We start from the raw sequence: 26,016 nt of genomic DNA, 5'->3' as shown, positions 1-26,016 counted from the left end.
TCTTTGCTTGCTTCTGGACTGGTCTCTCCAATAAGGTGCATGGTTGTGCAGAGCGTGCATGCTGCAGCTTCACAGCGGGGCAGGTCTGGCCTCCCAGTGCCCATCCATCAGCGCACTGCTGGCTGCAGGTGTGGGCACAGCCAGGGCTCCAAGCTTGGACGCTGCATTTCTTGAACCAGGACAAGGTCATTCTGGAAAGGTGTGGAGCATGGTTGCTGAAGCCAGGCTCAGGAGCTGCCTCAAAGTGGGGAGCACAGCATGGATGTCCCCAGTGGTTTCTGACTGATGGGCCACTGGGCCCATCACACTGCCACTGGGATGCCCCAGTCGGTTCTCATAACATTACCAGCCTCAGCAAGGCACCCACAGCAAGGCACTTTTTCCAGGGGCACCTGCTGCCCTGCCTCTCTGTGCAGCTCAGCACGTGGTGCTGCTCATGTCCTATGCACACCAGTATCCAACATTCCAGTTAAAATAAATGAGGTAAGTTGGCTTAAGTAGAACACAGCTCACTGCGTTGACATTTAAATGGCAGGGAGCTACTTTGCCTTATGCTCTGTGTGGGTGTAAGTCAATACTGGCTATTAACTGATGTGTGAATCAGTCCTCTGTATTAGATGATGCCCATCAGTCTCAGATCAGTGAACATCAACAGAAGGAGCATACCTGTCCCTGGCGTGACGTCAGTTCTGGGACGTGGTTAAAGAACACGATCATTTCCTACATAAAGACAGTTTTGCAGTAACAGAGATACATCAGCATGTATATATATCCCTGAGCTGAGAAATAAGGGACCAAAACTGAACGAAGGACTGTGCAGTCGGAGCACCAGCAACGTTTTCCAATTCCCATGATCTGTCGGGCTGTAGAAATCCCCAAGGAGCATTCCCTGCCATGGGAATCAATTGAAATGGAAATGGCAATTACATGTTTGAGAGGAATCCTTCTCTGGCAGAGAGAGGAGCCAGGCAGCACAGCACTCTTTCCTCTCTGATTTAGGTGCCTCGTGTTCTTTTTTTATCTTTTCACCTCAAACAACACGTACCACAGCTGAAGTCTTCAGATTGCCAGAAGTGTGGGGGCAGGCTTTGCCCCCTCTTAAAAGTGGAGCCAATAGGGGTGTGGGACTCAGCCTGGCCGTGCCGTTAGCACTCTTGCCAGCTGTGTAGGTGTTGGGAGATGCACTGCGTGTGAAAGCAGGCTTGAGCTCTCGCAGGAGATGGTGACTGCTGGCGACTGTCCTGCCAAAGGCCAGGCTCAGGATGCAGCTGAAGGAGGAGCTGAGTGGTGTGGTGAAAGCTCCAGTTCAGTCTAAATGTGCTGAAGTGGGGCTTTGGGGAGGAAAAAAAGAAAAAGAGAGGCCATCTATAAACAGCGCAATTGAGTTGGCCGCTCGCTTTGTTTTCCTTTGGCTGTTGTGTTGGATATTTGTGGTCGGATAAGGTTTGCCTGCTCTTCTGCTGCATCTCGCAGTGAAGTTGGAGCCCTATGTTTAACATTGCAAATTCTTACCACAGGGAAAAATACTTAAAGGGAGAAAACTGTTATCTGAAGTCACATCTCTGTTAGTCATCGTGTTTTTCTTGCTGCATCTGATAATCTAGTGAGAAGGAAACAGTTTCTGTCGTAAACGATAGGTTTTGTGGCTTTTCCCAACATGAAAGACACTATGGAAAATAACTGTCTTCCAGTAAATAATGTTGATGGATAAAAAAGAACAAATTCATTGGCAAATTTTCTGTAGATTTTCTGTTGTTTTTCGTGCCATTCTTCAAGCTTTATGTTGTTTCCGTTGGAAGCTACGACCGGGGCCATCATATACAGTAAATTACAATTGCTGACTGCAGGCGGGAACGAGCGTCGTTTGGATTTTGCTTTTTATCCAGAGAAGAAAGAGAGCAGCTGCTCGTAGTGACTTCTTGTTTTCTGTCTCTGCTTTTGCCTCGCTCCACGCCAGTGCATGTACCACGCGGTGAAAGGTCCTGTGTGGGTACTGAAGGATGCCACTTCTTCACCCTGCCAACCCTCCGAGCTCCTTGGAAACTACTTCTAATGTAAACATTATAAAGATATTGCTCGGTACTGCTAATCTATCATTTCTACCAGATGGGTAGTAAGTAGCCTATTAACATTCACAAAGTGAGTGTCCAATTCCTTCACATTTCTAAGCACATCTCCCTGGGATCCCTAAGATTTATGGCGCAGCGTTTTCCCATGTTCCAGGCCCCTTCCTACAGCCTTTAGCTGTGCTGCAGCGTGAGTGCCTGCAGCAGTTACCTTGCTCAGGTAGCCTTGGAGCACAGGAGGACAGATTTCAGTTTCTTGGATGGCAGAATATGCCAGGGTGCAAACTTGGATCTTTCTTTTCATTGCTGTGTGTAAAATCCAAACCATTTCAATGCTCCCACATACTGAGGAGCTGAATTATGCCATCGTGGCCCAAGTCGGTATAAGGTCAAATACAAAATTAGTGGCACGGGAGGAGGAGCCTATGTGCTTTATTACTTGTAGGTCTATCAGAAGATGAGTAGGTTTGTGAGCCCAATTATCTACCTTCCCTATTGCCATCTTCCTAATAACGCCCCTTTCTCCTGCTCACTTCTCTTCTCCCCCTCCCCCAAATCCCAAGCCCCTTTGTCTGCCCCACAGAACAACTTCTCTGTCTTTATGGGATAATTAGTGTGGACAATTGCTGCTTTTCCCATTGGGTTTGAGGTGCACTGAGCCATGAAGGAATCTGTAATGACATGAAAAGTCACTGGAGGCACGGATGGTGGCTGAATAGCAACAGTTACCTCTCTGAATAGATTAAATAAAAAAAATAAAGCTTTGTGTTCAGCTGGGGGAAGGGAGGATTCACTAATCTTTTTGTACATGACAATGTGTTTTTGTGTCTCAGCAGCTCAAGGAAGAAATCAGGCGGGGCTTTGCAGGGCTGGAGGACCCATTGGCAGGACTGCTGGACATGCTGGAGAGCAACGGTGATTGGAAGGGGAAAGGGCATTCCCTCGGGTATTACATCAGCAGTGAGCTGCAGCTTTGGATGAAAGAGCATCCTGCTGTTCAACAGGTTAGAAAAGGAGAGAGCAAGAGATCTTGGGCAAAGGGGAGGGCAGCTGATTTTAACATCCCTCAAATGTCCCCACTTTCACTTCATTCCATAGTCTCGTGTCTTCTCTGTGGCTGCATACAGACGCGGTGTGACAAGGTGTAAAATTCCTACTGAGATGTTGTGATCTGGTGATGCTAGTCTGCAGATGGAGTAACAGTAGAAGCTATGATGTGAGAGCTGTGTCCCCTTCCAAGTTGGGATTTCCATCTTTCCAGATCAAACCATTCTGATCAAGCATGGATCTTACAGCCTTTGCTGGCTGGAGGAATTCCCACTGGAACTCACATCACTGCTGTCAGGATAAACCCAATTGCAGTAATCTACTCTGCATATTCTTCCAGTTCTGCAAATAGAAGCCAGTTACCGTACGATTGCTTAACTCCTACCATCTGGTGGGGAGCTTTTATCATTAGGAATGCAGAAAATGGTAACAGTATGGCTTTTCAGATGAATGATTAACTTGTTGGGTCGTCAGATTATATGCCCTAATGTTTACCATTCCTTATGCCATCATGTATTCTGACCTCCCAAGATTTTCCCCGTTTTCTGTGCTTTTACCTTTGAACTGTAAAATATTTTCATATCTATGTTGTTTCATTCTCCATTTTTCCAAATGGCTCTCTTTAGACATTTAGCTCTGTTTAGATTCTCTGACAGCATTGCCATTTCAGTATTGCAAAATGCAGGGAAGTGCTACTGGCACTGAAAATCCTGTGTCATGGGAGGATGGTCATATAAGACCACGAGGGTTAATACTTGTGTCTGTGCATCTTGCTGCAGTGCTTCTGCTTTTCCTGCCCTTCTTGCACCCAGGAGCAAGCCTGGGAATGAAGGTTGAATTCCTATGCCTGATAGGTGAGATCTCCCTTGAGAGGCGTTGCTGTGTTCAAAGATTTTCTGCTGGGAACTGGAGGGGAGAATTTCTAAGTAGCTGTGTTAGTAAAAGAGAGCATTTTTCCAGTTTCATGCTTTACTTTTGCACGAGGCCCTGTGCCTTTTACAGAATTATCCTGCAAACATTTAATGTTTTTAAATTGGATGCTGCAAAAAAAACAACATATCATCTTGTTCTGATTTCTGTTTGCAGACTCCATGGGGAAATTGGAGAATCCCTTCCCAAGGAATTGGCTTCTTCCCCTGTTTAAACAAGCTGAATTTTCAAGTGCCATTGAACTGTAGCCATCTTTACTAAATCTGTGTCTGATTTTTTTTTTTTTTTAACAGTCTGGCATGAAGCTGAAGAAGCTGCAGGCCCGTGTATTCAGAATCCTAGACCAGTGCCCAGCTAATCTTCTTGACCCTCTGATTAGCATTTACCAACTCCATACAGCAGACCGGAACTATTTGCTTGGACACGTCAGTCATCTTTATCACAGGGGCGATTACAAAGAGGTGGGTCATGTCTTTCAAATAAATTCACCTTCCCAGCTCTCTGGTGCTCTGTTAAGGTCTGTGTCTTTTTTTTTTGGATGCATTTCAATGTGAATTCCATTTCATCACAGCAGCTGCACACTGTGAATGGTACAGCTTAGCATGGTCTTCTCATGAAGTAGACTCTGTTCAACCTCAGTTTTTATAATAGCTGAGTACAGAATGACAGTGAATCTTTCTCCCAGAGCTTTTCTGACCTTTGAAAGTAATGGGTTAATAGGGTCTAATTTGGAGAATTTAAGACGATGATTGTATTCTTTTTTGTTTTTCTTGTCCTTGGCAGGAGAAGAAGGGATTTTAGTAGTTGGTCATAGATCTGCTATGCTATCTCCAGTTTGCATGCAGCTACAAGGGGGTGGACAGCCTCTGCTCCCTGACTACCCTAGCCAAGGGGTTCTCAGCTTGAGGAGGTTCTAAGTGTTGAATCTTATCTTCTAAGTGTGTGTTATTACTCCTGTATTTTCATTTGAGTGACTGGCAGGAGTTCAGAAAAAGCAGAATTTGATGTGTTTTACCTTGTATTTTTGAGTTTTTGCAGCATCTCTGATATCACACTGATGTCTTGGTATCCTTGAGAGTGTTTTCAGGGGAAAAATACAGTACTGCTCATGCTTTCTTTTTCTTTCTTATTTTAAGCAAAAAAAATATAGGTTTTTTTTTTTTAAAAAAGGGAAGTTGTTTGCTTTGACTATGTAAAGCATCCTGATCTTGCATAGCAATAGAAAAAAGTGAAAGAGCATTTTATGCCCTGTTCTTCAGTAAAGCCGAACTCCCACATGATCACGGAATTCCATCCTTGCTGGTTTTGTGCATACAGACAGAAGGCTATTTCATATTTGATTACAGGCCTGCAGGTAGTTACTTGAAGCTTACTCTTTTGTTCAACAACTCTTTGAATGTGAGTGTTGGAAAATCTTAACAAAAGCGTATTATTTGAGTATATTTGAGTGTGATTTTTAAACTTGTGACTTCAAAGATAGTTATTGTTTTCTTTTAGAATTGCAAATCTTTCTAGGTCAGGTTTTTGGAAAGCTCTAATTTTTTTTGGTGGAATTATTTTTTCTGTTCTTTCTTCCACAGAAGAGCTTACTTGCTAGTTATTCCAAGTGTGAAGAACAGGAAACCTCAACTGGTGATTATTCTCAGCCATAACTTTCTTCTAGTTCTGTTTAATTGCCAGAAGGATGAATAGAACTATCTTCAAGAATAACAGGAAATCTTTTATTCCCCTTGGAGATTGATCATACCTAATTTCACAGCAGCTACACTGAAAGAACCTAGCTCTGAACATCTATGGTGGGCTGTGGCTTGCATTTTCATCCCGTGCTTCCCCATCTTTCAGATGGAACAGTAAAGCAGATTCAAATTCAAGTTTTCTGGCACTTGTGTGTCTCACTTGGAAGGACAGATGTCCTTATAAATCCTTGCTTTCATTATTTATTTTCAGTCCCACTTGCTGTTCTTACAGTGAGGCACCAGACTTTTATTCTAGAATGCATAATTCCATTTACCTGTTCTGATGCATTTTATTCTGTTGTGTGTATGCTTAGAGGTCCACAGCTTTGCTCTACTGGTTGAGGTTCCTTTCCTTCACAAAGATTTAAGGTGAAGGACCTCTTCAGAAAATGAGATCCCAGAGATTGCTGGGGATAACATGGCAGTTATTTGGTTCTGAAGCACATCTGAACCTCCCTGCACTGATTCCTGTTAGTAGCAGAATGGATCAGAAGCTGAACCAGTTTGTTAAATACACCAGCCTGAAGTTTTGCAGTTGAGATGAGCAGCAGGAGCAGCCTGCTGTAGCAGTGGGCCGTGACCTTTCAGGGTGTAACTATTGTGTGGGTGGCAGTTCATCATGGGAAGAAAAATCATCAACTACGTGGAGACAGCGGTAAATTTGTTGGAAGGTGGTGCAAGTGAGGAAACGTTTATTCCAACGTGGCAGTACGAAACAGCAGCTGTGGTTAGGAGGCACCTGATGGAGATGCAGGATCAGGTTAGCTGCCAGCGGATGGCACTATTGCTCCCATGACACAAAGAGCAAGCTGATAAAGTGATAGCTGAAGTTAAAAAACAGGGACATTAAAGTGTGTTTTGGAGTTGTCTGGCGTGTTTGGGGTTTTTATCCATTCTTTTGTGAATGACGTTTGCAGCTGCTGGAGGAAGACAGTGTGGGGCCTTGCATGGCTACTTGTGGGGAAGAGCAGGGAAGAGGGCTGCCAAGCTCGCTCCTCACAGCCTGTAGAGGACGGAAACTCCTCTTTTAGAGGAAGATCTAGATGGACGGGTTGTAACATCTCTCCTTGGGGGCTCCGGTGGAGATGTCCCCAGCTTCATCCCCTCCTGGGCTTGCTGTGAAGAACCCTGTGTCCATGGGACCAGGATGGCTATGAGGCACTGTGTGTCCGTGGGATTGGGATGGCCATGAGGCACCGCACATCAGGCGGGACCAGGGCGGCTGGCGGCACCGTGGCCTTTCATCGCCGGCTCCTCGGGCGCGTGGCCCCGGTGCCGGTGGATGGCTTTGTGGGAAGGCCCGATGGCTGCTGGTGGGGCCGGGACAATGCGGGGATTCAGCAGACCGGGGGTAATGCAGTGCGAGCGAGTCTGTAAGAGGCCCTGAATAGGCCAGGCTGTGCTTGAGAAGAATGAGGGGTAGGCAGAAGGCAAGCTAGTGTTTCATGATCATCTTATGTTACACTTCAGCCTTTCAAAGAGTGTCTGGGGCTGGTTGAATGAACCTCTCTTGCACTGCGAATGCGGGAGGCTAAAGACAAAGGAGACTCTTGTCACTCGCAGGCCCCTTTCGGGAATAAAAGCCATTGTCACATGAACAGGGGCAGTCTGGCAGGCTGTGCATGCTTCAGTGCCCCATGATATCGCTAAGTCTCAGCAGAAATCACATTCAGGGCCCTGTCAGCTTTGATTAGCGGGGTCTCATGACTTAATGTGCTGCGATATTTCATGTCTAAGGGTGGCGGCTGTCTTTCTGTGGAATGAATGCCCTCTATTGTCCACGGAGTTATTTTATTTACATTTTTTTAAACAGCTTATAAAGGTAAAAAGATAGCTGTGCTTAAAAAAAATCGAATTCCTTTGCTTCTGGATCAGTAGTAAGTGCTGCTCGGGTCAGATACAGTGAAACTTGTTTTCACAGTCAGCATCAAAGTTCTCATCTTGTTTAACAGCTTTATAGTAAATTCTGAACAGGTGGCAGTGGAGCTGGGTTTAGGAAGGAAACAATAAATAATCTTTTTAGCCTCTGACAAGCAGAAATATTCTTGGGCCTGAGAGAGCTCCCAGTCCGGCTGCCCTGCGCCGCGCCTGGCCGTGTTTCTCTGCCCTTCCGTCCATTTGTTTCTTAAACAAGAACGCAGGTCGAAGCTGGCAGTGCAGTGGGCACTGTTTGCTTTTCAGCAAGTTGCTGTTGTCTGTTCGGATTTCTCTGTTTTCTAAAGCTGAGTGTATTTTCCCACTGATGCTTTATCTGTTGGTTTATACAAATAGGGGAGATTGATTCTATATATTAAGTTCCTTTAATATTTGCTATTTCAATTAGAATAGTGTGGGTTACCTTATTGAAATTCAGTTGTTAAAATTGGTTGAAAAAGAAGTTTGAATTCCTGCTGAAAAGGCTTCGTAGACACAAAATACAAAGTTTCTGTCAGCAGCACATTGTAATAGACAGTAGTTTGATAGTTCACTGGGAGGAGAAGTTGACCAACAATCTAAACTTAAAGGAATACGAATGTGCTAAATCTGGACAAGCATAACTCAGTCAGCAGTGTGTTCTTAAATTCTTGGCTGTAGTGATGTCTTGAACACTGGTTCAGGGATGGTACTCTTTGCAGTCCTCCTTCATAGTGGTGCTGGAGTATACATCGTGCATTTGTGCTAATCTGGCAGTATAGGCCTGTGTTAAAATTCACTGGACACCATAATGGGTATTCAGATTTTGGATTTCTTCACTCTGAACTTTTTGAGCTCTTCACAGGGCTGTGACAGTGTCTCTGATATTGCTTTGTTCTCCAGTTCCCCACCTTAATTACAAGGCTTTTTCATTTCGTATGGTATTTGTGTGCACTTTAATATATAAAATGTACACACTTGATCTCCTTATGTCTTTTAAATTACACAGTATTCATTAAGGAAACCAAGGAAAATGTAACAGGAGGTATTTCTCCCATAAGGATGATAGAGCCTCTCTCCATCTTTTTTCCCTGTCAACGTAACCTACTGTTGTAGCCCACTGCCTGTGAGGTGTGTGCTGCTCCGCAGCAGAGGCAGACAGCCTGCAGGCTGTGCCCCACTCCAAGCCTGTTCCAAAGACTGCATCTTCTGGAGCCACTGCCTGCTGCTGGCATCTTCTGCTGAGGTGGTTGGGAAGGAGTTTGTGTGTTGGAGGGAAGGAATAGTTCAGGTGGCACTATGCTGCCTTTGCTGTGTTACTGGGATCTTGGCAAGCAAAGAGAGGGCTTCAGAGAAGAGGTGCAAAAGTGTAGCAGACCTAAACACAGAGAATCTGGATCTGGAGAATCTGGTGAAGGTGAGTGGCCTATGAGCACAGGAAACTTGAGCAGCGGGAGAGTTCACTGAGTTGTAAGCGTGCGCTGACCAGTTAAACCAAGTTTAAAAATGCTTTGAGTGACCTGAGGAAATCAGTGTTTGTTTCAGTTCCCTCTTCCCTTCACCTGTACACACACATATTCCAACTCTGACTTCTACTTCTGCCTCTCTACCTCAAATTCTTTGCACATGACTTAACCCATCACTACTTTCTTCTGACTGTCTCACCCTTTATAAGATATGGCCAGGCTCTCTTGAAAGCAGACCTGGTAAATCTCATGTTTTTCGTGGTTCTGAAGATCTTCCTATAGACAGCTGTGTATATTGTATCCTCTTTTAGCAGGAAGTAATTAAACATATAACTTGATGTCATGCATTATGCAGCGGTGCTTTCTGAGAGTTTGTGCAGAGCTGATTAGCCACAAGTCTGAAATGAGCGATTGTGAAAACACAAAACAGATGTTCCCAATGATTAATAAGTGGTGTGCCTTTTACTCAGCTATTTCTACCACTGCTATATATCTCTGCTTTGATCACTGTGAGTTTTCGTAGGGTTGACGCTGGGTCCTCCTCTGCAAATCTCAGTCCGTTCTTTGGTTTGTTCGATGGGTTTTCAGAAATTCCTTCACTATTTGATCAGAAACACTACAGTAAGTGAAGCACAGGCGTATTTACCTTTGTGTTGTCTCAACTTGCTTACAACAGGACTAAGTAATGCAGGAGTCATCACAAATTGTTTGTGTCTGTCCTTCATCATCACTCCAAGCAGTGTTACTAGCAAGAAGTTATTCCTCTGATGCTAACCCCACCGTGGGAAAATTGCCTAAATTGTCAGCCTAGACACCACCCAAGTGCACATACCCTTGCAGATAAGATCTTGTGTGGCTTCCTGCGCTTCGTACTGTATGTGGAAAGAATAGTCATTTTTAGATGAGACAGAGCCAAATGCATTCAAAACAAGCGGAGAGGATCAGGTATTGATGTGTGTGTGTTCACTTAGAAACTGTCACCATTTTCTCATGATCTTGTTCTTGCAGTCGCATGATTCGAAGAGTGGTGGTTGTGCAGCAGCAGCACCTCGTGCCGTCCTCATGGCTTGGCCTGATTGCATCAAATCTGTGTCCCTTCCCCCCATGCTGTGGTCTGTGCACCTCCACACTCTCTAGATATAAATTAAAGCAGTATTCAAATTCTTCAAATTCTTCCCCATCTTCATCCAGCCCTTCTCCACTGTATTTTGAAGTGCACGCCCTCAGTAAGCAAAACGGCGACTAATTTTCAAAACAAGATTTTTGCTTTCCACATAGTTAATTAAAGAATGAGCCAAAGCTCCCTGAAAACAATCAGAAGTCTCACAAACTCTGATGAGATCTGAGTCAGATGGTGGTTCATCGCCTTTTTATCCTGTACTAAGCAGTGGCTTCATCACATACCTGTTTCCCTGTATGCTTGGGAACAAATGGCAAGAGTAGGATGCAGTGCTGGGGCAGTTGGGGTTTCAGTGTAGGTCAAACCCTTTATGACTGTTTACGAGGGTGGATAGCGATAGGACAAGGGGGAATGGTTTTAAACTGGGACAGGGGAGGTTTAGGTTAGCTATTAGAAGGTTTATCACACAGAGGGTGTGATGTACCAGAACAGATTGCCCAAGGAGGTTATGGATGCCCCATCCGTGGAGGCATTCAAGGCCAGGCTGGATGTGGCTCTGGGCAGCCTGGTCTGCTGGTTGGTGACTCTGCACATAGCAGGGGGTTGAAAATAGATGAGCACTGTGGTCCTTTTCAACCCAGGCCATTCTATGATTCTGTGATAAGTTGTAGCATACTGGAGTTCAGCAGAGCTTTCTGGTGCTCCCTTGCAGAAGTTGTCTTTTTGCTCTTGTTACTCAGCTGGTGAGGTGGGGAAGGCATCTGCTGCTTAGGATTTCCATTGCCTTGCAGATCCAAGCCGAGTCTGAGGATCTGTAGCCAGACGAACACGACTGCTAGCTTCCAGCCCCCTGGCTGGTCTGCTCACACAGCTTGCTGAGTGCCACATATGGGGAAACACTTGGTTCTTGAGTGGGGAGGGGGATTCTCACCATTTCAGTTGCAGCATGCTGTCTGCCTCATTAACGTGTTTGTTTTCTAACTACAAAATGAGTCTGTGAGTGAGGTGTTGCTTTTCTGGAGATCTTATCATGTATAAACAGACTGTTAAAAATAGGGTCGTTTTACACAAAACTTGTTTGTGGAGCGAAACGATTCAAAACACGATAATAACAAAACAGAATCTTAAAATAGCCTAAAGTTGAGACCACAGGCACAGCTGCCAAGCACTTTCATCTTTATTACAGTTACTCATATCTCTTCTCTTATTATTCCCATTGTAAACACACTGATTTTATCTAAGTTTTCCTCCCCGTTCAGCCAGCCAGCCCATGTAAGTGCACCCTGCAGCCCAGCTGCTTGTTCCTAAGGCCCGAGCTGCATGTCCCCATCCAGCACAGCAGTGTGCAGGGCTGTGACATGGAACTGCCCCAGGTGGGTGAGTGTTGATGGCAGCACGGTGCCCTCTGAGTGCCAGGAGCTGGCTCTGCTGCAGCAGTGTTTGAAGATTGGTGTCTCCCCTGTTGGCTGCATGGCATTGCTCTGTGCCCTGCACAGATTGGACGCAGATCCAGTGAAAGAGGTGAAGCCAGGCTAACACAGTGCGTGCTCACCTCATTAAGTCACCTGTACTCTTAATGGAGGTGGAGATAACACCACGCCATTTAGATAACGGTTCTGCAATTAGGTTAATCTGAACGTGCGTGTCAGCATTAAAAAGCTATTACGGAAACCACTGCACGCCTGCATGCTGAGGCTCACAGATTGCTTGTTTAATAACAAATGGTGAAATGAGATTTTTAGAGGTGCAAGTCTTCTTTCTCTATTGTTCAGTCAGTGGAGATGGCTGGGAGGGACAAAAGAAAAGAAAGAAAAACAAAACCGCTGTCAAAGTTTTGAAGACACAGAGCTCTTCTTTGCATCCAGAGCAGAAGCTCAGCCTGTATACAACCTGAGAACGATCTCCGTGCTTGCACTCTGTGATGTCAGTCTGGTAATTTCAAAGAAAAGAGACTTCCACACATGAAGCAGAGCGGTTTAGGCCCTAAGCAGGTGGGATTCGTTATCAGGTCTGGAGGGAGAATTTGTTGCAGTTATGTGGGCTGGGACACTGTGATGGGACTTTCTGCTCAATACCTGGTTTGCAGCATTCAGTCACTGCATTAATGTTAGCTCCTGGTTTCGTCACCTAAAGTTCTTCGGTTGATATCCTTTTTGGATATCAATCCTGGGCAGTCAGTGGTGCAGTGTTTGTTTGGTTAAAAAAAAAAATTGAAAAGAAAAATGTTTTCCGACTGATAATGGGGCATCTCTGTGCTTCTGGACAGTCAGACAGATGAACTCAGGTGGTGCGTGTTGTTTATTTGCTTTTGTACACAGTCCTCAGTGCAGGGGATGTAGAACACGTGGATTTCCCCAAAGGAAATGCAATCCACAGCTTTGTTCTGAGCAGTGCTGGCTCTGCATTGCTGGGCTGAGTCTGCAGGACTTGTGCTTCCAGCAGTGACGTGAGGTGTCACTTCAGTGGCAGGAGAGGTCACAGAAAAAGGTATCAAGGTGTGTTCCTACGCCACTCTGGTTATTTTTCTTGTTACATTTTCTGTACGTGTTTTGTGGAAGTGAGGTGTAAAAGTGAGGTTTGCATTTGCATTTTTACAGTAATATCTTTGTTTACATATTCTAACAAGTAGCAGTTCAAGAAAACCATCCATGAAAAAAAGAATCCATCATATTCATTATCTCTTTCTCGCAAAGCAAAATGAATAATGCTATCAGAAACCCGTCTAAGAGAATAGCTTTGTCTGTAAGTCCTAACTTACTGTTTTTATCCTTATCTGAATAAATAGGCATTTGTGACCTCTGTTGGTAAAACACTCTTTTTCTGTGGCTGCTGCTTAATGTAACAAGCATGCTGCAGGAGGCTCAGAGATGCAGCCCTATCAAACGTGTACATTTACAACCAGCTTGGAAAACAGGGGAGGTTCTTCACAGAGAGAGTGGTGATGTGCTGGAACAGCTGCCCGGAGGGGCTGTGGGTGCTCCATCCCTGGAGGTGTTCAAGACCAGGTTGGATGGGGCCCTGGGCAGCCTGGTCTGGTACCAGATCTGGAGGCTGGAAACCCTGCCTGTGGCAGGAGGGTTGGAACGTGATGATCCTTGGGTCCCTTCCAACCCAAGCCATTCTATGATTCTATGATTGAACTCAGGAAGGTATGGTGGGTCAGATTTTCTGATATTGATATTGTTAGAATAGTTGTTTGGTATTTGATATTGTTAAAAAATAGCCTCCTTACTAGGCTTTTCCAAGCGCTTTGCTTTCTCTCTCTCTTTCTGCCAGACAACCTGATCTTTATTTTTACACCAGGGCATGCTGCTGCTCACAACATCAGTGCTGCCACGGGTGCTCTTGTACATTTTGTGGATTGTATGTGGACAAATGTTTGTACTTGAAAATATAACAGAAATAATTATCTCACTAAAACTTTCTGTAGTAGGAAATATACTTCACTGTGAAATAATGCCCATTTACTCACTGTGTTATTCTTTTCCGAAATACACTTTTTTAATTATTATTTTCTAGGCAGCCATCCTGAGTATTAAGCTAAAACTACAGCCAGATCAAGATGTGGAGAAGGTGAGTCATTTCCTCTGCAGACTTCTCTGTCTTCAGATCCACCTTTTGTTAAGCAGGAATTCCATCAAAGCCCTCTGAGTTGTGATGTGTTTCTCTTGAGGCTTTATCTCATTTGCAAAAGTCACTGCTCAGTGGCTGAAGTACCTCTGCCTCTAGAGGAGTGACAGAGTGTATTTTCTTAGACCCCTTACTACACTATTTTCCTACTTAGAGCCACTACAATCAAAAATTCTAGCTGGGTTCTTGACAAATGATCATTTTGGTAAAGTTTATTGGTTTTACTGCTTTGAAGCTTTGCCACTTTTGCTAATAGTTGTGCTGAAAATGCAACATCTGTCTTTTAGACAGCACTAGTTGGTTAAGCAAGGGTTTGATGACTTGGGCCCCTTCCATGCCTTCTGTTTGCTTCAGCACTGACCATTCTGATCAAAGACAAGGCATAATTCTTAACATCTAGTGCAAATAACCTAAATTTCTTTTCCTAGATGTGTGCACCGCTACTGTTTCAAGATAAAATTAACCTGGTTGAAGATTACGTGGCAGAATATCCTGAGCTCCAGTGTAGACTCTTAGAGATCCTGGACACCTGGTGTGAACCTGATTTTAATATCAGAGACATGGCAAGGTAGAACTATTTGTTTAACTTCTAAGCAGCTGGGTCTGACTGCATGTCAGAGGACAGTATGTTCTTTGCTTGTCTACCTGAGATCATTTTCTCAGCATAACGGAGTGCAGTGTATCTACATTTCAGCTGAGAATGGGGAAATTCTGGTATCTGTGCCAGAGTCTTTTCAAATCCCTTTGCTGTTAAGGCAGAGATATCTTTCCTATTGACAGATGCTTCACTCCTGTCAGGAGAGAGGAGTGCAAAATGAAAAGTGTGCAGTAGATCTTAGCAATATAAAATATGAAAGCTCCCTCCAGGAGGTCGTGCTAATCGCAGTCTCGTGCTGTGCTGGAGACAAGGCTGAGTTTCAGTATCGGTTGTACAGGTTTGGCAGGAAGATAATACTGTGATGAAGGGGCAGAAAAACTAGAGATACGAGTGGTTAACCTTCATGTTGTTGTGAAATAGTTGTGTGTGTTTTAATTTATAAATTGCCTCTCACTAGAATAGCTCCTGTCAGTCACAAAGCCAACAATACAGTAAAAGTCACAATGTAGATGCAATGGTTGTAGACATAGTTTTGAGAGAAACATAGTTATGAGAGGGAATTGCTGTCTTTCTCTTTCCCAGACATTGACTGGGAAATTTGTGTGGCTGTATTGTTGGCTTTTTGCTATAGCTCAGGAAAGGTAGGGGTCTGCTCTTGCCAACACCTACCAAACCCTGCTAGCTCTACTGCTACGGATCTACTGCTTGAAAAACCATAAGCAATTCCACAAGTGTGGAATTTATTTGTTTGTTTGCTTACAGACAGTATCAAGGTCTGTCCAGGTACAAGCCAGATAAACTGAACCGCAAAATGCTAAGCAAGCTGATCTTCAGACTCCTAGACCGATTTAATGTAGATCCAGGTATGTGATACTGCAACATATTCTGGAGTTATCTCACTAATACAGAACAGATGAAGTCAATTTGTCTTCTTCCATGTTCAGCAAGCAATCTCTGCTGCAATTTATCATGGGTAGTTTCAGAGTTTAATTAATGGTATTCCAAAACAAAGCTGGTAAGTTATGGGAATTATCACTTTGTGCTGTCGGAGAATGAAGTGCTTGTGACTAATAGGCTGCTTCTTCCATGATATGAAATAAATCTTGACCTCAGAATGGCTCTACGTAAACACATGATGGTCAGCTTTGAGTTATGACTCCATTCCGCTCTCATAAGAAGCAAGTCATTACTCATCTAGGGATCTGTTTTCTTGAGTTACGAGTCCATCAACTGCAAAGAGATAACCCTTCAGAAGCAGAAGCCTTGCAGTCCTTTGTATTCTTTTTGTACAGTAGGGTTGGCAGCAGTACTTGAAGACTCTTGCAGTCTGCTGAGAGAAGTAAAACATTTTACATCTTTGAATAGATCTGCTTCACTACCAGTTGTCTAATAAAATCTGCTTTGTTTTGCTTTTTGTTGTTAGTGAGCACTGTTGATTTTTTTTCCGCTCTTTGGGACCATACATTGGAAACCTTTAGGTGCACTGTTAGGTTTCACCCTACGAAGCTTTCCATCATCTCCACAAGATATGCAGTTCTCTTTTCTTGGACTGAAAAGTGGTTTCTAACCACAAATTGTGGGCTTATGTCTGGCAGCAACACTATATTGAATATTAATCTTCACATCTTCAACCTGCTGCTCAGAAGTTAATAAGATAATCCTTGCAGACCCTCACTGGAGGATAAGTAAATATAATTAAGCTTAGCACACTGGTGTGGAATCTGAGGCACAAGGGGGTGATTTATTTAACATCTAAAACCTTCCCTGGAGTTTACTGGTCTTTGGTAATTTTTCCTTCTTTGTGAGGTTAATCATTCACTAGGCTGTACTGTCCTTCATGATCTGTAAAGGGCATTGAGTTGTTCCCCTTTCTTTATGAAAGATGCACCACAGATATACCTTTAACTATAAATGTGAAATGCCACCATTGTTCACATGCAAAATCCTGAGACTGTAAAATGATAATAATAATAATAAAAATTCTAGGAGAAAGAAGAATATGGAGCTGTTGATCTCAGGTGCTCTCTGTTGGATGGCTGTGTGTCTTAGGCTGGTGATAGTTTCCCAGGAATTGTAGCTGCCATGAGTAGCGACAGTCTCTCACTGGACCTCCACCATGGATCCACAGGTGAGGAGTTTCCCTGGGATACACAGAACGAGAGTCTCTCCTACGGACCCTATTCCTGTCAGCAGTTCCAGAGAGTGACTTGTCCCATACCAACTGCAGTGTCTACAATGCAGGATAAGCCACAGGCTAGAGAGAGCTGACTCACCTATTGATGAGACTGCATGTGGTCTTTCTTCTGATTCTGGAACAATGTCAGACCTGGGCCAGCTACAGCCAGGGTTGGCTGACTTGCCTCACAGACTTGTATGTGAAAGTGGATATTCATTTTTTTACCTAATATCACACGTAATTCAGAGCAGCACTTGACACTTTGCTAAACTGGGGGCCTTGTAGTCTGCTTTGAAACACTTTGGAAATTTTTCATGCATGGGAAATTTTGTTTTAGATCCTCTTGAACTGAACTGAAAGTGGTGGCAGCTGGAATAATGTGGCTTTCCTCTTCTCTGCTCCTCTTTCCCTTCTTTAACGCACGTAAGTCTAACTGTGAGAAAAGAGTGCAAGAAGGAAACAGACGTGGTAGAATGGACAGATTCTAAAAACCTTGTTCTGAGATCTCCTCTTGTCCTGAACAGCTCCACCAAAAGCTAGCAGTAAGGTGAAACACACACTTCGTGTTACCTAACCTGATTGTGGGCTTGCTCAGTGCCGCAGTCTTGGGCTGCTTGCTGTCTCCTCTCATGACTCCCACTTGCTGAAAGAGGCTGAGAGCAGCAGCAGCAGCAGAGGGAAGTGGCTTTTGGTGAGAAAGGCTGGAGGAGGACGGGGTTTCTGGGTATGAGAAGGCAAGCTTGTACGTGACTCAGTTATTGTAGTTCCAAATCCACTTTCATTCTTTCTCTACCCAAGAGCTCACTGCTGTCCACTCAGAAAATGTCAGTGAACCGAAGCAGAACTTTGGTGCGTTCAGGCTCTAAGATTTGAAACAGCCCTTGGAACTGCCAGTTTTACCTTTTGGAGCCTGACAGGAGGTGGCCCAATAAAAATAATAGGTCTGGAGCCTCAGAGACTAACCATCGGCTTAGGTTAGTCCACCTCTTCTTTTTCTGAAGTGTATTCCAGCATCCCTGCTAACACACAAAGCAGGGCATGGTGAGTGGAAGATTTTCTGTTGAGTCCCGGAGGCGTCCTCATAAACTGTGTGTGGATTCCATATAATTAGCTTTACGGGGGAAGGAAGAAGTCTGGCAGAAATGGCGTGATTGAGGAAATGGTGTTTTACAGAGTCTTTTCTCACACCTGGGTCAGCGCGCTCTGGCTTAACGAGCCTTGGAGCTATTGCTGCCTAATTGCTTAATGCTCTTTGGAGACTCTCTGAGGTCGACTTAGATTTACAGAGCAATTCTTAGTCCAAAGCAGTTCTCTGAGATGGGGGAGCAGACCCTGAGTTCAAAATGGTTTTGTTTCTGTCTGTATTTTTACACAGCCAATTTACCCCCAGCAGCTCAGCCGTGGCTTTAGATGCAACAGTTCATCATTTGTGAGATAGGAAGGGAATCACTCTGCAAAGTACAGCCGTCGTCACCTCTAGGGCCTCAGTGCTCGTGTGACAGTAAAGCAGTGGTAGAGAAAGAATGGCAGTTGAAGGTATGGTGAAAAAGCAGCATCGTGAACCGCCTGAGTTCCTTGATGCCCGAGTGCTGTGAACGTCTTTGGAAAGCGTTTATTGCTCTAAAGCAAGCGAAGCGCTCCTGGTTTGGTCAGCAGGCTGTTTGTTCCCTTCAGCCTTCGCTGCAGCGCGAGTCTATGCAAGGAGCGCTGCCCGCGGTGCAGCCGTGCCCGGCGCGGTGTCCCGGGGCAGCAGGGGGCGGGCGAGGGCCGCCCGGCAGCGGGCACCGCCCGGAGGCGATGCGCTGGAGGGGAAGGGGGGGCTGGGCCGGCCCTGGCAGGGGGACATTTCAAACGTTTTCACCTTTTGCTTGTTAAGAGCAGGAGGTGATTCTTTTCCTTTGCAGTTGCTTTGCAGTGGCTGTGCCCCCTGCGGCCACCGTGGTGTCCCTTCAGGTTTGTTAGCTCTCGTGCTGCACGCCAGCTCGTCGCTGTATTGTGCTCTATGCTTACACCGGCGGGTAGGAGCGTCCCGGCCCTGGGTTGCAGTGGGGCTGCTGGAGAAGGGAACGTGTCGGCTCCATCCTTGCTCCTTACCTTCTCCAAGGCGTTTTTCTGTGCTGAAACACAGAGGGTACGTGACCTGCTGTAGGCAAGCCAAGGCGGCCAGCAGCTCCACACTGTCCCTTGGAAACGTCACACCAGTCCTGGTGCTCTGAGCGTGAATTCATCCTATCTATGCATGTGGAGAGACCACACCGGAGTGCTTTTTCCTGTAGGCACTGATTGAAAGCCACGTGCTACTATCCATGTGCTGCGCTCTCCCTGCGCAGGGTCAGCCAACACTCCCGGCTGCAAAGCCAGCAGGGAGCTCGAGGGTTTGGGGCCAGGCTGGGGCTTCTGCTCCCCTTCCCTTCCAAGGACTGCTCAGTCCAACCTGCAGTGGCTCAGAGCACATTGTGAGAGACAATACATCTTTGAGGCTACAACAAAAAGAGGTTTTCTCGAGTCTTGCCTTACCCTCCACTAATTTGCACTCAGGGAATACTCTCATCATAATATACTGCGATTAACGCACAGCTCGCTCCTCATCAGGTTCCCCAGCAGTCCTGAGCAATACCGGGGTAAAAGCCTCTAGGATTTCAGGTACTCTGATTTTATTAAACCAAGGCTGCTTTACTTTGTCCCAAAACAAAGGCTGCTTTGTGTGGGCCCTCCTGTTCTGCCAGGGCAGAGTAAAGGAGTCCCATTGTGAATGGAGTCAGGCACTCCATGTAACGAGAGGACCCCATCCCCATCCCAGCTCAGGAGGAGTCGTTTGTGACCTGGAAGCAACAGCCACACACCCAAAAATACATTGCACCATGTACTGATGTTACATGAATGAAATAGGTGTGTATTAGTGGTTTCACATCCGATGTGACAAACAGATTTCATTTTAATGCCTCTTTGTTGCTAGTAGTCATTAACTCTCTGCTACTGGCTGAGAGCAGAGTGGAATTTTTGCTTCTGAGTCGGTCCCAGATGTGTACCTCTGTGCAGCACTGCTGTGGAGCTGTCGTGGAGGCACTTCCCTACTGTTGTGCTGTTTGTGTTCCACTGGTGCTCCACAGCCCAGCCATGATCCCCAGGCTCCCCAGAGGACAGCTACAGAATAGGAAGATGGTTGTTATCTTTTGCTCCTGCAAACAAAACACTGGTTTTGACTCAGGAGATCTGAGTTCAGATTCGTGCTTGGTGTTCATCAGTACGTGACCGCGGAGACGTTGCTCTTCCCTGAGGTGAATTGGTTTCTGCAGTCATGAAACTGCAGAGAAAAGGCTCAGCAAAGATCTGCAGTACCGCCCGCATCGCGCCCACTGCCCGCAGCCACAGGGCTCTCCTGCTACTTCTCTATGAAGTAAGTGTGTAACCTTTTCTTACCGACATCCGTGGTGGAAAGCTTGCAGCATCCCACGCAACCGACGATGTTCTTCTCTAGCCCTTCCAATAGGTGTATTTCTCCTCCAACTAACTGGAGTTTCTCGTGCTGCAAAACAAGTCCATTACCACCAGCTTTATCCACTGTAAATGTGAAAGTCTTGAAAACTCACAAAATGGTGCATTTAATAGTACAGAGAACCTTCCTGGAGCAAAGATGAGTAATACCTGTCCCATACACAGCTTTCCTCCTCTACTGGCTGACACTTCCCTGGTCTTCCTCTTTCTACTAATATATTTTAGCAGGATTTTTTTCTGGCCTTTATGGTCTTTGTAGACGCATCTCATGTTTAACTTTGAGCTTTCTGACTTTACGTGCTTGCATTCTTCCTTGGCATTTGTCTCATCCAGTTCCACTTTCTGTGCACTTCCTTGTTGTGTCTGAGGCCTTTCAGTGAGACTCAGCCTTAATGTCACAGATCTCCTGATGTAGCAGTTACTCTCTTACTTCACTTCCAGTTTTCCATTTCCAGCCCTTCCTTTTCCCCTTACCAACAATATGAAATCTTACCTGCCAGTTCATTGAGGTCCGTTTTGTTTTTATTTTGCTGTTCTTCCTTGGAACACATCGTTGTTTTACCAAGTCACTTTTCATCCTCACGTTTTCTATTAGTCCTTCTCTGTTGTTTGTAATAAAATACTGAAAATGGATTCAATTTCAGTTCTCCATCAGAACGGGAAGCATCACTGGTGTCTTTAGAGCTGTTCAGAGTATCTGTGTTCCTCTGTCCTGACATGTGAACTCCCTCGGTTCAACCAAGTCCAATCCTTTGGAAATTTCTTCTGGGGTCTTTTAGAAAAAAAAAAAGCCTTTAATGGATTCTCTTTGGTGATCTGAAGAAGTCCCACTATAATTCTCTCTGAAGTGCTTTGAAATCTTTAAGGTAGGAGGTATAACCTTGCTTTGAGGTTACACGGTCCCGCTGTGGAAGAAACATTGGTATTCGAGATGGCAATGTTCAGGTTATAAAGCAGTGCTTCACCAGGCTCTGAAAGCTGCACTGTTCCCTATCCTTCTGCTTGCAGGGAATGGTGGTCAGAGATCTCTCTTCATTCTCTGTTTTCAGTCCTCTGCGCACACCACGTGTCAGACACGGAGCATCCTGTGCTCAGAGGCCCTCTGGATAGTAGCACTGCTTCCTCCTGCTGTCTGCTCGTTACAGGGAGTCTGCAGAGCATTTTCCCTTTCCTGTTGTCTGATACCATTTCCGATTGCTGACCCTTCTCCTTCTGGCTCCCAGGATGGTTTTAGCCAGTGAAACCCAATGAAGGGTTTGGTTACATCTCTCCATGCATACACATCCCAGCGTCCCGCGAGAACTGACAGATATGTATGCTAATCCTATTTAATCTGTTTTATCTCCTGCGTTTATCTCTCATTGCATTGGATTTCAAAACAACATGCTATGTGAAGATCTGATTTTTTGCAGTTGTAATGAAGCGTATCTAATGAAGATGACAGTAATAACAACAAAAACAACTGTTGCTTGCTAGCTCAGCAAAATGGTAGTCGCTTCCCTCTTTTGTATGGATATGGAGTCTCTTTCCTGGGTATATATTTTATGAGATGAACTTTGGCCACAAGTGTAAATCCTGAGCAACGTGTTCAAAACTGCTTAAATGAGCCAACAGTGCAGCTTCCATTCAAATCAAAATTAATACAACCTTTAGACACTGGAGGTGGTACTTCTGAGAGGATGCAATGTAATTAAAGGTGTGAAGTCATTGACTGTGAAGCATATTGAACCAGCAAGTGATCTTATCAGTCAGGGGTGGTGCAACCAGAGATATCAGTAACCGAGGATTAGCATTGGTAATCATGGTTGAAAGTGTAAATAACAGTTTATAGTTGAGATAAGCTGACTGTGTGTGTCTGTCCCTCATTGTTCTAAGTCTGATGGCATCCTGCCTTCCTCTTACTTAGTTTGAAACTGGGAAAGGAAGAATGTAATGTCTAGACAGTAAAGCTTAAAGGAAGTTCAGTTATGTTGTATACTCACATTTCTTTTTCTCCTTTTAGCTCTCTGCCCTAATGTCATAAATCAGCGGCACTTGAGAACTCTGAATTATCTCTTCTACAAGAGGTTTGTGGAGGTATGTTTCTGTATTCTGTGGCATGGCTGTGAATGAGTTTTTATTTGTTTTTGCATTCTGAATAACTGACATCACAGAAACACATTGACTGTATGTGAACAAGCTCTTGTGATAGTTATGTCGGTGTGCTGGGTGTGCTACCGGACCTGTATGTTCTGTGAGAGAAAAGCTTCTGTGTCCACTCATATCCTAATGACCGGGTGTTATAATTGCTCACATCTGGGTCCTTGTTCACCTGTGTCCTCAGCGGTGACCTGAGGCATGTGTACATCAGCACATAGGTGGTGAGGGGGACTCTGTTGGTCTGGTTTCTCTCAACCATCACAAACAGACCAGAGAAATACTGCATGGAGAAGACTTTATTTTTTATCTTCTGAATTTAAGAGCACTGCTGTTGAAGCACTCTGCATTGCTCTGTTCCTTGTAGTCACTTCTTTGGTGGCCTGACTGTGATAGGTACAGTCCCAAACCTGCCACAGACTTTCTTGTGCTATCAACCCTGTTATTGCTGAGCCAAATGGGAGTGCTTTCAGCTCCTGAACCACTCTCTGAACTAACTGTACTTTTGCCCAACTTCCGAGTCCTCTTTCCAAGCACACTGGTACTTGTCCTGGCACCGAGGGCTTCTGAAAACAGGAAGATGCCTTTAATTCTTTCTGAGGAGCAGTTTCCAGGAGGCAGCTTGGAGTTTGACTTGCAGTTAATTGCAGAATTGCTTGACAGTGCTTTCTCCTCCCCTCTCATGGGTGTGCTGAGCCAAGACACTGCCCTTTGGATGCTCTTGAGCACACTGCAGTGGGAAGCTCATTGCTCTTCTCGTTAACAGGGCAGTTTTGGTGCTTTGCCTGATTTTCTGGCATTCCCCATCACCCTGGGCCTGGCAGAGAGTCTCAACTGAGAATCAGTTTTTGTTCTGCTTCTTCTGGAAAAAAACAGCAAGTGTTGAGTCCAGGTATATCGAGTGTGGTGTGAAGGACAAGGACCACAGGGCACTGAACAGTATAGACGACTGTTTTCCTTTCATTAATTTTCTATTACTGTGATGCACATGCCAAACATTTTCATGGAGTGGTATTTCACCTGCAGTTCATAGAGGACTTCTTCCCTGTGGCTGCAGGAAGCTTTCTAACAGCAATTTCAGCAGCCCTGCATGGTGTTCCCAATTGGTCCAGTCTATAGAGATCCACTTTCCAGGAAATGAGACACCTCCTCCAGAAGTGCTTTGTCTTTTTTTCAAAAGAGGATTTGTTTGAAGTTTGCTTTGAACGTGAAGATGTGGTCAAGTGGTGGTGATCTGATGACACTGCTCTGGCACAGGCAGTTCTGCTTCAGGCCCTTCTGATCCAGCAATGAGGGCTCTGATCTGACGTTCCTGCCTAGCAGAAGCACTGACGCAGACCTGGGGAGGCTTGGGCAATTCCACATCCTTCATCACAAGGCTGTAGTGTTGGATGATGTCATTCTAGGGAGCATTCACAGTGAGAGAGACGAAAGCATTTGTCCAGGTGTATTTATTTAGCAGAGTGGAATGGATTCTTTATCTGGTGTTCTACTCTCCCTGGCCTTCCATTTCCTTTGTTTTGCAGTATATCCTTGATTTAAAGTATCCAAGCTGGCCAGTGACTTCAATTAAGGTACATTTGGCAGCTGTTTCTGAACACCATCGCTTCTCCTGCGAGCTCTTTGGTGTTCTGTGTTTACCATTCTCAGCTGTGTATGAGGTCTGGTCAAATGGCTCCTTTATCTCAGTAGTATTTAGATTACATGCTTGTATATCTCCAAGATGTTTTCTCTGAGGCTCTTACTCCCTGTTTGCTCTTGTACCTTTCCATAGAAGTGGCACTAGTAGCCGCTGTTACTCTGCCAGAAGCTGGGGGTGAGGCTCTGGCATCCATGGCAGATCAGTCTCTTGTAGCCTAATTTCTTGGCAGAGTGGAGAACAGCTCCTGTCCCAGGTTTCTCCCAAAGTTGGCTCTGAATTACATTTGAATGGGAATTTTAGCTTACCGGTTTCCTTTCCCAGGTCTTATGATTTCAGAGGATTTTTCATGACTTGGCTGTGGAGAAGAGTTTGTCTTTTCGTATTCTGGAGGCTCAGTGTTGCAGATAATCCCTGAGATCATTTCCATACTGGGGGACAGCTCTCTGTTGGGCTGTGCCACTGAGGGGAGCAGTCTATGGACACACTGCAGATCTCCTGAGGAGAAGGTAGCAGCAACAATCCACGTGTTCCACCACAGCATGGCCCATTTCAGCTTTGCTCAGCGATGCTTTGGTCATTGCAGGAGCACCACTCAAGTTAAGGTGATTGCTTTTTACAAATGAGCTCTGGGTAGTGAGGAGTGTTTGAGGCACTGCTGGGTGAGGAGCTGTGTTGCCTGTGTACTTTGATCAGATAGGGGTTTTTGCCCTATGTGCTGTAGCTGCCCAAATTACACGGTCTAGGCTGTGTTTTTCTACCATTCTCTGGCTTGTTACATATGAGAAGCACAGGTTTCCCATGCATTCCTGTACGCATTCCTCAACTGATGCCAGTGTTTAAGATGGTGTGTTAAATTTCATCTCGTTGTATGTAGCCTTCTCCTTTTTGTACGATGGCTCAGGAGTAATTTTGTCTTTTCAGAAAACCATGACTCAGGAGAATTGGGCAGATCACATTCAGGTGAGTACGGATTTCTTTCTCCTGTTTTCTCAGACTTTATTTGCTTGGGGGTTATTTTAAGATGTTCAGAATATACAACCGAATATTGGAGCCCAACTATTACAGTTTTGCACTTCGTCACACCTTTGTACTCAGACTGCAAAATAGAGGGTGTAGGGAAGAGCAAGGAAGAAAAAGTATATTTGAATTTCTGTGAGACGTTAAAAAATCCTGTAATTAGCTTTTGGATGAGGTTATCAAATACATTCTTTTGCTTCCTTGTGCTTATTTGTAAGAGATCGCTACAAATAATGAGGATGCTTAATTACGCGGAGAAAGAGAAGAAATTTTGTTCAGGCAGCTAACAATTGTGTGAATAAAACCAAACAAATGTCAGATTGCCCACTGAACAGCCCACTGGGATAACTCCCTCATAACTCTCATGATGTGGCTGTTAGGTACTGTGACTTCTACATCTTGTGCTCTAGGACATGAGTAGTTTTAATAACGCAGGAAGAAGTATTTTCTTTTTCTTAGTGTATAATAGGAGAGTTCAGGCAACTGTGTTTTGGCCTGATACTACAATAAATACATACATGACAATGAAATATTGAGAAATTGCATGGTGACAAACCATTAGTGACAATTTACATAACATGAGATGTTGTGCACTCTCTGTACACACCAGATTTGGTTGCACTTTCAACGTGAGATGTTTCTTCTCCCTTCCATGAGGTAGAAGGAAAAGGGACAGTGCCAATTCATGAGGAAGTGTTTCTTTAGACAGATGGTTGATAAGAAGGCCGGCATCCCTTCGTGGTGATTGTGAAACCTACTCTGTGTCTTTCTGAGCTGAATATTCAACTTCCACGTGTAGCATATTGCACCCCTCCAAAGAGGCCAGACTTGGTGAGGGAAGGATTGGTCTTGTCTCTTGATCTCAGTGATCTTTTAAGCATATTTGTGGTTTTCCTTCGATTCCCACAGACTTGAAAGCCAGCACAAGTGCCAGCTTCTTGCTGGATCAGGACCTGAGATGGGATTGGCCGTGAGGGTGTAGCAGACATCACTGTCACAGCTTTGGTGTGTGCAGTGAAGGGTTTCTACCAGTGCCACAGTGTGGATAGTGGGAAAAACCTCTA

The 26,016-nt window shown here is 44.9% G+C and overlaps 1 protein-coding gene across 46 annotated transcripts in view; it reads left to right on the top strand.

Annotated features, from left to right (window-relative positions):
* The window catches only part of EXD3 (exonuclease 3'-5' domain containing 3), a 246,106-nt gene that overhangs the window by 82,450 nt on the left and 137,640 nt on the right, over positions 1 to 26,016 (top strand). For 34 of the 46 annotated variants that reach the window (XR_005840420.2, XR_006931703.1, XR_006931704.1 and 31 more), the window contains 7 exons: positions 2,900 to 3,070; positions 4,337 to 4,504; positions 13,778 to 13,831; positions 14,317 to 14,456; positions 15,249 to 15,349; positions 22,160 to 22,233; positions 24,857 to 24,895. Coding sequence is in view for 42 of the 46 variants with exons in the window: in XM_040649173.2 (XP_040505107.1) it covers positions 2,900 to 3,070; positions 4,337 to 4,504; positions 13,778 to 13,831; positions 14,317 to 14,456; positions 15,249 to 15,349; positions 22,160 to 22,233; positions 24,857 to 24,895 (747 nt within the window). In the remaining 4 variants the exon portion in view is untranslated. Of the gene's footprint in view, positions 1 to 1,957; positions 2,055 to 2,899; positions 3,071 to 4,336; positions 4,505 to 13,777; positions 13,832 to 14,316; positions 14,457 to 15,248; positions 15,350 to 22,159; positions 22,234 to 24,856; positions 24,896 to 26,016 lie in introns of all 46 variants that reach the window. The other 12 variants (XM_025141485.3, XM_025141480.3, XM_046901936.1 and 9 more) reach the window with 3 other exon arrangements.

This window comes from Gallus gallus, chromosome 17 (genome assembly GCF_016699485.2).
Source record: "Gallus gallus isolate bGalGal1 chromosome 17, bGalGal1.mat.broiler.GRCg7b, whole genome shotgun sequence".
In the NCBI taxonomy this organism is placed as follows: domain Eukaryota; kingdom Metazoa; phylum Chordata; class Aves; order Galliformes; family Phasianidae; genus Gallus; species Gallus gallus.
This window is presented reverse-complemented; position numbering and strand designations above follow the sequence as displayed.